This window comes from Monodon monoceros, unplaced genomic scaffold (genome assembly GCF_005190385.1).
Source record: "Monodon monoceros isolate NGI ecotype Baffin Bay Population unplaced genomic scaffold, NGI_Narwhal_1 Super_Scaffold_15, whole genome shotgun sequence".
Taxonomy (NCBI): Eukaryota; Metazoa; Chordata; class Mammalia; order Artiodactyla; family Monodontidae; genus Monodon; species Monodon monoceros.
The window spans coordinates 88547523-88559197 of NW_021703771.1; the positions used below are offsets into that span (position 1 = coordinate 88547523).

Consider the following 11675-nt stretch of genomic DNA (forward strand, 5'->3'; position numbering starts at 1 on the left):
ACACACGAGGATGGGCATCAGGACTGGTTAACACACAACGTGCTTTGTGTTTCCTCCGCAGGAAGAGTCCAGAATTTCTGACTGTACAATAACGACCGATGGAATAAATTCATCACAGTCACTGAGACAAAGGCAACCTCTTCCCTCTAATTAGTTAAGCCCTCTGCCTGTTCCCCTCTGACCCCAGGAGTAAACCACTTTTCCCCAACACTAACTTGTCCTCGAGAGCTGACCATCTGCACGGATCCTTTGGAACCACTGAATGGCACCAGTGATGCGGTCTGTTAAATCCCTGTCTTGTTCTCAATAAGAAGCTGAGTTTCTGACAGATAATGATCAAACCAGGGTCTGGAGCCAGACTGCCCAGATTTGAATGCTGACTTTGCCACTTACCAACCCCGAGCAAGTACCTTCACCCCCCAAAGCCTCAGTCTCCTCAGCTATAAAATGGGAGTAACGAAGCTACTATCTCGGAGGATTAATGAGATAATTCACATGGAAGAGCGGCCTGGCTGGTAGTAACCACCCAAGAAGAGTGTTTTTATCATTGCTGTTGTCTGTCCCATGGCAACTGTGGTTGAATTAGGAGGCAACTAACTCTTTTGAATTAGCTAGAGATAAACCCACAAACCAATGAATAAGTATTATTCGAGGACCGAAAGCCTTTGTCATGACGACATTAAAGTGCTCTGTGGGTATTTAATCCAAAATGAGGCTTTGTTCCAGTCCTGATAAAAATAAGGCTCCGATGGAAGGTGACCAGCTCCGAGGCTTCTCAGCACTGACCGGACGTGAAGTGCCCTCAGGTTTCCGTGCAGTTCAGGGGATGCTCAGGGAATCAAGCGACCAGCAGCACTGCGCCCGCCCCTTCCTTTTCCTGACAGTGACCTTGGAGGGTTCTCTGAGGTGGGCAGAGGAGCGAGGAAAGTTGCTTTTCATCAATCCAATGAAACTATGCAAAGACCTGGGAAACAGAAAAGCAGAGGCCGTTTCTGTCCTCGCGGCCTCGGACGAGTATGAGTGAAAGTCTGCTCTTACGCGGGGTGAGTAAGTACACCTCTGGATGTCGTTCATAATATTTATTTTGGAAAAATATTTTAAAAAGGAATTTCTTCATTAACAAAACAGTAAAAAAAAAAACCTCAAATAACATTTGCACAATATTCCATAAATACATTTATATACAAAAAAATATAATCACATAGATCCGAAGTGCCTTTGTACATATTTACCAAAAATTTAAATTATAAAAATGAACATCACAAAATACTCAAGCTTTACAGATATCATGAAAAATATTTTTACAAATCCAAAAAATAACGCACATTTTTTTCCACCTAGAAAAAACACATTTTAGTATCAAAAAGGACAATAAAGGCAGTGTTTGTGATTCTAATTCAAGAAAAGACTGGCTCATAAGAATCCAACATATACACTCCAAGCAGTGCGAGCTTCTCACGTAGTGATCAAGTCCATTCATTTAAATATATATTCTTTAAAAGCAACTGTCCATAGTGCAATGGAAACGTCCTAAAAGGCAGTGCGACAGGCGCCTGGAACGCCTGCCGGCCGCCCCCTCGGCAGGAAGAGGACCTGGCTTCCCAGCAGCAGTCACGAGCACCTCCGCTCCTCTCAGCAGCATCGTCGGGGCAGATATCCTTGGAAGTTCACTTATTCTAAGAGAAACGGGAATTCGCCACATCACCTCCACTTTACACCTAGGGGGGCCAAGAGACAGAGGGGAGGTTAGCGCAAGTCATAGGCCCGGTTCCGACCCGGCCGGGCCGAGGGTGGGTCGGGCAGCCGCGTGCTGACCTCAGTTGCGATGACGCACTCGTCCTTCTCCTCGGATATGACGTACACCGACTGGTACTTTGTGTCTTTCGAAGTGGAGTACACAGAGTCCGGCCTTTTTCTTTCAGCTGCTTCTCCACTAGAAGGGAAATGAAAGACATCCATAGTCAACACGTGAAAACATTTTTGAACAGTACAATGACCAGAGCTTGGAGGAACACAGCCAGCTGGTCCCCCTGCCCGGCCTGGCCCGAGGCACCCCACGAGGGTCGGGCACCCTCCCCCCTGCTGGCCTTCCCGCCTGCCCCCTCTGGCCCGTAGCACGCACCCCCTGAGGGTCGGGGCACTCTTCTCCTCCCCCGCAGAGCCCTGGGGCTGGCTCTTGGCATCACGCTTGCTGTGGGGCTCCCCACTGGCAGCGGCACCCTTGAGGTCCTGCAGCAGGTTATAGCCCACGGCGGGGTCGCAAGCCTTGAGGCTGTTCTTCTCGGTGCCGGGCTCCGTGTGCAGGTCCACCTTCTTGTTGGTGTTCTTGATCTGCGTGGCCCCAATGATGCTGACAGAGATGTCCTTCTCCCGCCGGCGGTTGGCCAGGTTATTCATGGTCTCCGCCTCCCCCGGGCAGGGGTCGGCGGGGGGCCGGCGCTTCTGCAGCCTCAGCCGAACGCAGACCACGGCGGCAGCGCAGCCCAGCAGCAGCGTGAGGACGAGGACCGCGCCCGCGCCGACGGCCACCCAGGGGAACGCGCCGGCTTGGCCCTCCACGTACTTCTCGGTGAGGTCCACCACCACGGGGCCCGGGGGCAGCTCGGGAAGCAGGAACTGGCAGTTGGGGCCCCCGTAACCCCGGGCGCACTCGCACAGGTAGCGGAGGGCCCGCTCGTGGCAGGTGGCCCCGTTGTGGCAGGGTGCGTGCTCACACCTGCTGACGGGGGCACTGCAGTTTGTGCCCGTGTACCCGGGGGGGCAGGTGCAGGAATACTCATTCACGCCGTCCCGGCACGTGCCGCCGTTGGCACACGGGGAAGAGGCACAGTCGTCCACGCTGTCATCACAGTGCCTCCCAGAGAAGCCGGCTTGGCAGCGGCACACGTAAGCATCGCCAAGGTCTACGCACTGTGCACCTGGGACACGGACAAGGGCAGTGGCTTGTCACCCAGAAAATGCCCTGAAGCACGTGCTGCCCCGGCCGCTGCGTCACACACCAAAGCAGAGACACAGGGGCAGACCGGACAGAGGCCACCGCTTAAGACAACATACATCAAACACAGGCCCACGGCGAGGGCCGGGGTGGGGTTTCTGGTCAAGCTCCATAAATCACCTAAAAAATACAGGCTAATACCTCCTGACATGCACCGTGCAAAACGCTTTGCCTACCGTGCTGCATTCGCCTGCACAGCAAGCCAACAAAGGACCCAGTTTACAGATGAGGAAACCAAGGCTTAAAGAGGATGACGTGCTTGCCCACAGTTACACAGTTAGTGACAAGTAAGACTTGAAACAGAAAGAAAGAGAAACCAAGAAAGGAAGGGAGGGAGGAGGCTGGGGTTTGGTCTTTGTCTTTCCAGAGCCAAGCCTGCTAAACCTCCCTATTCTTCCTCTCTAGACATGAAGCATCCACTGCTCTATCGGTTCAGTGGCTGGAAACCAACAGGAGAGAGAGCTTGACCCCAGGACTGCCACACCTTCTGTACAGAACATGGAGAGCAAAGCAAGCTGATTCCTCTCCATTGATTATCAGACTCCACGCAGAAGCTCCAGAAGCTTCCAGAATGGTCCAGCCTGTCTGGGGCCCAGCTTCCCCCTCTGTGAGTTTGCTTAGGGCATCCCCCCCACTCGTGGAGACCATACATCCTCGCAGCAGACGGCTCTGTTTGGTGACAGAGCAGAGCTGGGCTTCCCTCCAAAAGTGCAGTGGCTGGGCTGGCGCTGGGGCTGACCCGCTGATGTTCGGAGTCTCGGGCACCCGAGGCGCCGCAGGACGGCGCGCAGGTCATTGCGTCTCCACCTGAGCCGGGCCCTGCGGACAAGGAACGCCCCTGCCTGCCTTCCTAGCTCCCTGGGTGCTTCCAGACTCGGGGATAAGATTTCTATAAACAGTTTCTCACTGTTCAGACGGAAGGGCTTCTGAAACGCAAGGCAACTCACAAAGTGATGAACTCAGCCTGAAACTAAACTCTGCGCTTCTGACGCGTTCTCACCAGTGTGGACCACTGGACGTCTCGGATGGGTCAGGCGGCCCCCTTACCATTGGAACAGGGTGAGGAACTGCAGGAATCCATTTTCTTCTCACAGTTAAAGCCAGAGAAGCCCCCAGGGCAGCGGCAGGTGTACCCTCCCTTGGGGTTGTCCGAGCACCGTCCCCCGTTGAAGCAGGGGCCGTCGGCACACACCATGGCACTCAGCTCACAGATCCTGCCGTAGAAGCCAGGCGGGCAGGTGCAGGAGTAGCTGTTCTCGAGGTCCTGAGTAATGGAGAAGATGAAGAAAGCTTTCCTACGTCGTTCCGAGGGACCCACACGGTCTGTCTCAAACCAGAGTTCCCGGTTCGGCAGGAGAGCCCACGGTGGCCAGACTCACCGTGCAGCTCCCTCCATTCCTGCAGGGGCTGGCACTGCACTCGTCCACCTCCGTCTCGCAGTTGGCCCCCGTGTACCCAGGCCGGCAAGAGCAAGTGTAGCTTCCCTGGCCCGTGTTGGTGCAGGTGGCCCCATTCTTGCAGGGCTTGTGGTGTGTGCAGTAGTTCAGGTCTGTGAGGGTGGAGACGGGAAGAGGAGGAGAAGGGAGGCCCAGGGTTAAATTCGGGAGACCGTACTTCCCTGAGACAGCGCCCGGGAAGCCAGGCTGCCTGGCGGGGGACAGGAGGCTTACCCTGGTTGCAGAAAAGGCCCCCCCAGCCTTCCTGGCAGTTGCATTGCCAGGGCTGCTGGCAGGTGCCGTGGAGACAGCCGGGGTACCGAATGCACTGGTCACAGTACCGGCCCTGCCAGCCCACTCTGCACCTTGGAGGAGAGGACAGAGTCAGTGGATGCTGACGCTACCGGCTTCCTAGCAACACCTTTCCCACTCACGAGAGACTGTCTTCCAACAGCATCAACACCGCTGGTTCTCAAATGAGGCAGGACACTGGACCATCCTCAGGAGCTTTAAACCATGTGGATGCCTTCGTCCCACGTCAGAGGGTCTGACTCTGGGTCCAAGGGCCAACCGGGGCAGCATCTCTAGGTAATTCTAATGTGCTGCGAAGTTTGAGAACCAACTAAACTCTCTCTTCTTCTGTGCCGATTCTTTTTAAATCTCCATCTGTAAGTTCCACAACCACTGAGATGGATGACAGCCCTTGACCCTATGCCCGTCCATGTATTTATTTAGTAGAAACACAGAAACACAGCCCCCTCCAACCAGCTAATCTTACCTGCGGTTTTCAAAAGGGCATCTAGAGATGCTTTACTAATACACTAGGTGTAAAAGGACAACAAGAAAAAGAAAAAAGCAGCTCTTGCAAACTTACTTGCATTCCCCTGGCTTGTCGCAAAACCCATGTTGCTCATCGCACCCCGGCAAGCAGATGGCTGCGAGAAGAAAAGGCACAGCGTCAAGCCCACCAGAGTGGCCCCCAGCACAACAGGGCTACAGACCGTGCCCAGCTCCGCCACAGAGCCTTGCCGAGCCCCGGGCATCGACTGTCCTGCCCGGTAACCACCGCGGACTTTACTCAGCCCAGGAGGAGCATTCTTCTTAACACAGCGGCTCCAGGACAAAAGAGCGCGGAAGCCCCCCCTCCACACCCGGCCCCTTTTCTTCTAAGAGAGGGTCAGAAGTCCTTCCCCCTCCTCCTCCCCCACTTCCCAATTCTATGCACAAAGCTCCACCTCTTAATACCCAGAAAGTGTGTGTGTAGATAAGGGTGGACAGCTGGTATGCAGAGTACCAGGGCAAGACAGCTGCTCTATTGTCTGTTCTCTCCCAGCAGCTGCCCCAGTGCAACAATACCGGCCTCCCCCTCGCCCCCCATGCCCCCACCCCTCACACACACCCCAGCGTGTACACCACACACACACACACACACACACACACACACACACACACACACACGTGCACCCTTTCCACCAATGGGAACAGGCGTGCGTCCCAGCCGCCTATCCCCGGAGAGATCTAATCGATGGCACGCGCGAGCTGGGGGCGGGGACAGACTCCAGTGTTTGAATAAGAAGAAAAAAAGTTTAAGTTTATGGCAACCCCACGGTGAGGGAGAGGGAGGGTAGCCAGGAGGGAGGCGGCAGGCCGGCCAGAGGTCCCGGAGGGGGTGGGGAGGCTGGAGGCTGAGGTTTCAGCTGGCTCCCTTCTCCTGGTTATGAAACTCATTAACAAGCCGCTCCACAAGTTTTTAAGACAACAGAGCCAGCTCAGGCCAAGGCGAGCTCAAAGGAGCTGTGGAAAGCTGTGCGGGCTGAGCGACAATGACGCTGCAGGTATGCGCAAATCCAAACTGAGAAGCTGCACCTCCCCGGCGAGAGGTTCTGTCCTGCCAGAGAAGGTTCCCAGGCTCGGGGGCGGAAGCAAGGTTCCCTGGGGTTTCTGGGGAAGCTCTAGGACCCACCCCACCTGACACCTAGAGTGCGAGGTGGCAGTGAGGCAAGTGGGGTCCAGCTGAACCAGGCCCAGGAGCCAGCCGGTCCTCACAACCCTCCTATGCCCCCTGCACCTGTGCAGCTACCCTGCCTGCCTGGAGAATACAGAACTACGGGCAGGCAGGGCCTAAGTCACTTTTGTAAAGGTATGTCCCCCCTCCCAGGCAGGGTACTATGTGAGCATCCTGCAAGCAGGACAAGCAGACCCCTCCCCAAGCATGCCTGGCAGGCCCAGGCCTCAAAACACACCCACCCACGTCCATAGACCCTGCGAGTGAAAGTGTCGTGAACAGTGGAATGTTTTTAAACAGGCCGAGCACACCAACTCCGGAGAGAAAATGAAGCACTTTTCAATGAGAAGCTGTCTGGGCAAAGAGAACTCCTTTGGTAAAAGCACGCCCTGCACACAGCCTCCTCTCTGTTCCTCCCTTCCTTCCTCCCTCCCTTCCCTCAGGCTTACTTCCTGACCCCTGGCCCTGTGTCCAAAATCCTCCCTGATTAAGAAAGGCAGCTTCCCATAGCGGAAGTTAAAACGTCTAAGTTGACCCCAACCTGCCACTGGCTAACTGTGAGGTCTCAGCAAATCTCTCTGGCTCCCCGGCCCTGGTTTCCCCACCAGAACATCTCTCCAGGGCTAAAACCCCAAGATGCCAGCAGCTCAGAGAATATGTCCCCACTGCCGGGGGTGGGGGTGGGGGAGCAGGCCTGGGGAGGGGTAAACTGAGGGAGCGGCGGCCTCCCGCAGGGACTCACGCTCAGTGCAGTACTGGCCTTTCCAGCCAGGGTTGCAGACTTTTTCCCCTCGCTCCCCGCAGGTGAAGTGGCCGAAGGCGTCGTCGCGGGGGCGGCAGAAGACCGAGCAGCCTTCCCCGTAGTAGTGCTCGTCACACACAAATCGGTAGGAGTACTTGAGGTCTGTGCGGCCGCTGCTGTGCAGGTCCTGGGACCACTCCTCGCCCACTGTCAGGTGCCTCTGCGTGGCCAGGCGGCTGATGAGCCTTTCCGGGTTCTCTGCAGGAAGAGGGTGCTCTGTTGGTCCTGACTGGGAGCCCAGAGGCTCGGGGAGAGAGGGAGGTGGAAAGGATGCTGGGCAAGGAGGCTGAAGGCTCTTCTCCTCAACCTTCCGGAGTAACTTGCAGAATGAAAGACGCAGACGTTTGTTTCTGGGGAGATCTGAACTCAAATACATAATAACTGGAGACGCAGTTTGCACAGTTTGGGAGTGTTTTGGTTTGTTTTTACCTGTTGCGAGGTCATCAGGAGAATCAGAGTGGAGAGCTTCAATGATCAGAGAGAAGGTTCCCTGGAGGAAGGGGGAGGAGACAGAAGATAAACCAGAAATGTTTAAAAAAGAATCAAAGCTTTCGGGACGACCAAGTCGTCGCAGATCTGTGTGCAGTGTGTCGTGGGGGTGGGGGGGTCTCTGTACATCTCTTGTCTGATTTCATTTTCCTTAAGGAAATGGAGGAACTTTTTAAAGAGTGGTTTCCTGACGTGTTTTTTCAGCCTGTTAATACAGGATATCGCGGTAAAAAAAAAAAAAAAAAGAAAAAGAAAAGGAAAAACGATTGCGCGCAGCAGGCGGGGCTGGAGGGGCTTGTCTGCAGTCTTCTGGGGAAGGCGCCAAGCAGAGGGCCTGGGGGCTGTCAGGCTGCGAGGGCGACTGAACAACTAGCCAGTCCACGAGCTGGGGAACTAGAACTTTCCCAAGTGAAGGGGCCCGTTCAACTTGGGGGCTAGGCGCAGAGACCGGATACGGAAATGTCCCGGGTCCTCAGCCTCTCTGCCTCACTCTATCCCGGCTGTCACCTCCCACACTCCCCCCCGCCGCCGCCGCCGCCGCCTGCAGATCACCCGGGCGTGGAGTCAATGCCCCAGGCCGCCGCGGACCGCGGCGCCCACCTGCCCAGGCCCAGCCCCGCGCCCCCGCCGCGCCCCGGAGCAGGGCTGGCGGCCGCCTCCCTGCCCACCTGCCGCCCGCCCCGCGCCCGCAGGTGCGGCGCTCACCGGCCAGGTGAAGCCAAAGGGGAAGCGGATGGGGTTGCTGAAGGCGGTGTCCGCGCCCGCGCCGTCCGGGAGGCTGAAGGAGTCGACGCCCAGCACCGGCGTGACGGTGCTGCCGTAGGTGCAGGGAGGCTCGGGGGACACGCTGGCCTGGTAGTGCTTGAGGCACACGCGGAAGAAAGTCCTGCAGGCGCACGGCGGCGGCCCCGCGCCCCCGCGGCAGCAGTTGCGGTTCCCCAGCAGCCCCTTCTTGTTGACGAACTCCTGCAGCTTCAGCTCGAACACCCCGGAGCTCCAGACCTGCGGGCGAGGCTAGGGCGTGGGGCTCCAGGCGCGGGGAGCCCGCCCGGCCGCGTCCTGCCCTGGGCCCTGCCCCCCGCGCGGCCCGCGCCCCGGGTCCCCCCCACCTGACGCCACAGGGAGCCGGAGAGCCCCGCTGACAGCCTACCTGACGGCGCGGCCCTTAGGACCCCGCCTGGCAACTTACCTGGCACAGCAGGGCCGAGAGCACGGCGAGGGCCAGGGCGCACCGCCGGCCCATGGTGCACCGCCGGCCGCGCTCGCTCTCCTCGCGTCCCCCTTCTCTTCTGAAATCGCCAGGGAATGCTCGGGGAGGAAGGTGTCTCCAGGAGCGCGGGCAGGAAAGCGCCGCCGCTTTGCCTCGGGCTGGGATTATCCGGACTTCTTTCCTCAAGGGTCCGTCTCCGGCTCTTTCGGAGGCCGAGTTTCCTTAGATCCTCCCTGCGGAGGCGACTGCGGCTCCGGGGATGCACGGGAGGAAAAAAAAAAAAAAAAGGCTCCCCGGAGAGATTGCTTCTGGCGCGGCAACTTTCGGTTTTCCCCTCTTTCTTCCAACCCACGAGTAGGTAGGGGTCGTCTGCTTCCTGGTTTTGTCTCAAGATTCTTCGCAGGAAAAAAAAAAAAAAAAGGAAGAAAGAAAGAAAGAAAAAAAAGAGAGGAGAGAAAGCGTCCAGATATTCAGCCCAATTCCCGACGAGCTGCAGGGCTCCCCGCGAGTCCGATTAGCGAGCCGGGGTCTGGAAATCCCACGCGCGAGGCGGTAATCCGGCGCCGGCGGAGCGCCCGCGGGTGCGGCCCGGCCAGCTCACTCGGCGGCCGCGGTCCGGGGAGCGCCCTGGACCCGAGTTTTTCCCAGGGACCCAGCCAGTGCCATCCAGGTCAACACCCGGGGTCCCGGACCGGGTCCCGGCGGAGGCTGCGCGCCAGGCTGTGCGTCTGGTGCGGCGCCGGCCGGGGCTCCGCGGGCGCGCAAGGGCTCGGGCTCGCCCCGCGCCGCCGCCTTATATCCCGCCGGCCGCCCGCATGGCTAATGAGATGCAAATGAGCAGCCCCCCAATCTGGCGAGAGCTGTCACAAAGGAGCCACTTTTCCAAACCCTCCTCTCAATGGATCGCCAAATGGTCAGTGAGCTGTAAAATGTGCAACCCTCCTCCCCGCCCCCACCCTCCCCGCCCCCGGCCCTCCCCTGCCCCCGCCCCCAGCCCCCCACCGCACGAAACGCACTCATTTACATTCCTGTAAAACGTTCACCGCAAGAATCCCCTCTGCGCCCGAGGCTGGTGCCGCCGCCCGGGCTCCTCGGCGCTGCCCTCCCGGCCACAGGCTCGCAGAGGCCCCGGGACCCGCGGGGGTGGCGCTGCGCCCCTGCCCTGCCGTGAGCCACCCGGCGGGTGAGGCCGCGTCCGGCCTCGGGAACTCTCCGGTCGCCGCGGCGCCCGCCTTCGTCCCTGTTGCGCGCCGCGGCCGGGGTCTGGCGGCGGGGGCGAAGTCGGAGGCCCAGTTCCCGGTGGGCCGCCCCTTCTCCCGGGCAGCCTCTTCCTAAGGAGGAGTCTCCGGGGCGGGGGACCGGGCACGAGAGGGAGGGGGCAGGCTTGAGCGGCGGGCAGAGGGTGGCGAGAGGGCAGCGGCAGTTTCGGGAAGTTTGGGAAGGTCTGACACCCAGACGTCTCCGGGCAAGGACGGCGACTCTGCGTCTGGGAACACAGGGGCGAGCGCGGCGCCCCCGGGGACCCTGTTGCCGCGAGCTCGGGGTGTCCCCGCGCTGGTCGGCGGCCGCTGGGGGGCGGGGTCCGGCTAGCGCCCGGGATCCTGACGCCTTAAACCACCGCCCCCCCTCCGCCCCAAAAACACACACGCACCCTTCCGGGCGCTATTCTCGGCCTCCGACACCTTTCCTGGGTCTCCGGCCCCTTTCTCCTGTGTCTTCCCCCCTCGGCCTCCCTCTGCTTGGTAAAAAGTGAGTTTGGTGTGTGTCGTTCGCGTGGCTGTCATTAAGGCAGTCTGTTATTGTGCGAGGCTGAATCAGTGGCTCTTTGTGCGCTCAGCTGTATGGTAATGCAGACCGCACCTGCTCCCCGCACAATGCGGAGAGAAAGAGCTCCCCTCCGCGCGCGCCGCGGCCTCTGCAACAATGTCCGGCACATGTTCTAAAGACCCTCTAGCCTGGCCGACTCAACCCGCAACCTTCGCACAACCATCACCTTATTAGGGTTTACACGTCCATCAGACACTAGAACTTTTGTTTTCTTTTTTTTTTAAGGGAAATGAGTTTATTGGGAGGGCCGAGAACACACGTTATCACACAATGAGCTATCTAAATTGCTCTCATGGTTGCGGGCGCAATGCAGTGTTAAGGTGGGGCATGGACTCCTACTCTGGCATCCAGCTTCTTGCTGGGCGCACTTCGAGGTCTCTCTCCCACCCCCTTCTGCTCCTCCTTTATTCCCCCCTCCCCCCAACACCTAGGGCAGCTTCATCCAGGACGAGCAGTGTGAGCGTTGGAGTACATGTCACTTTGATGGCGGCACAGCCCCAGGGCGCCTGGCCACAAGGGCCTTGCTCTAGGTGTGCTACGGCTGCCTTGTTAGTGGGAACGTGCACTGTCCTGGCAAAGTGTGACTTTCATTGAGGCAGATGTTGAGATCACAGTGTACCATATAATGCACGGGAAGAGGGAAAATTCTCAAATACCAAGTAATCAGTTGAAGTCATTCATGGCCATCCCTCCAGCTGTTAGGCAACAGGCTCCCAAATACCTTCAGGACAGATTTTAGGTTTTCCACTGATGCCAGAGAAGCAAAGAATTAATCGAAAGTAATGTGCATGTAATGTTTAAGGCTGAGGTGAGAAAGGCAGGCTTGGACCCCACCAGAACCCCCTACGGTTTGGTTCACAACAAATGGAGACTTCAAAACCTCCTGTGCCCCCAGGACGGTGGCAGTCCCA

General features: G+C 58.2%; 1 protein-coding gene across 2 annotated transcripts; it reads right to left on the reverse strand.

The window, feature by feature from the left end:
• Nucleotides 1–1064: 1064 nt before the first annotated feature.
• DLL1 (delta like canonical Notch ligand 1) lies at nt 1065–9860 on the reverse strand. 2 transcript variants are annotated; one of them, XM_029224090.1, is made up of 11 exons: nt 8917–9856; nt 8433–8729; nt 7668–7728; nt 7179–7436; nt 5306–5366; nt 4666–4796; nt 4375–4544; nt 4043–4259; nt 2123–2918; nt 1816–1933; nt 1065–1718 (listed from the first exon to the last, which is right to left on the reverse strand). In XM_029224090.1, the coding sequence occupies exons 1-11, from the start codon at nt 8968–8970 to the stop codon at nt 1713–1715; spliced, it is 2169 nt and encodes a 722-aa protein (XP_029079923.1). In that variant the 5' UTR covers nt 8971–9856; the 3' UTR covers nt 1065–1712. The 2 variants fall into 2 exon arrangements, with proteins under 2 accessions (XP_029079923.1, XP_029079922.1); XM_029224089.1 differs by having other exon boundaries at nt 1148–1718; nt 7179–7728; nt 8917–9860.
• Between the last annotated feature and the right edge of the window lie 1815 nt (nt 9861–11675).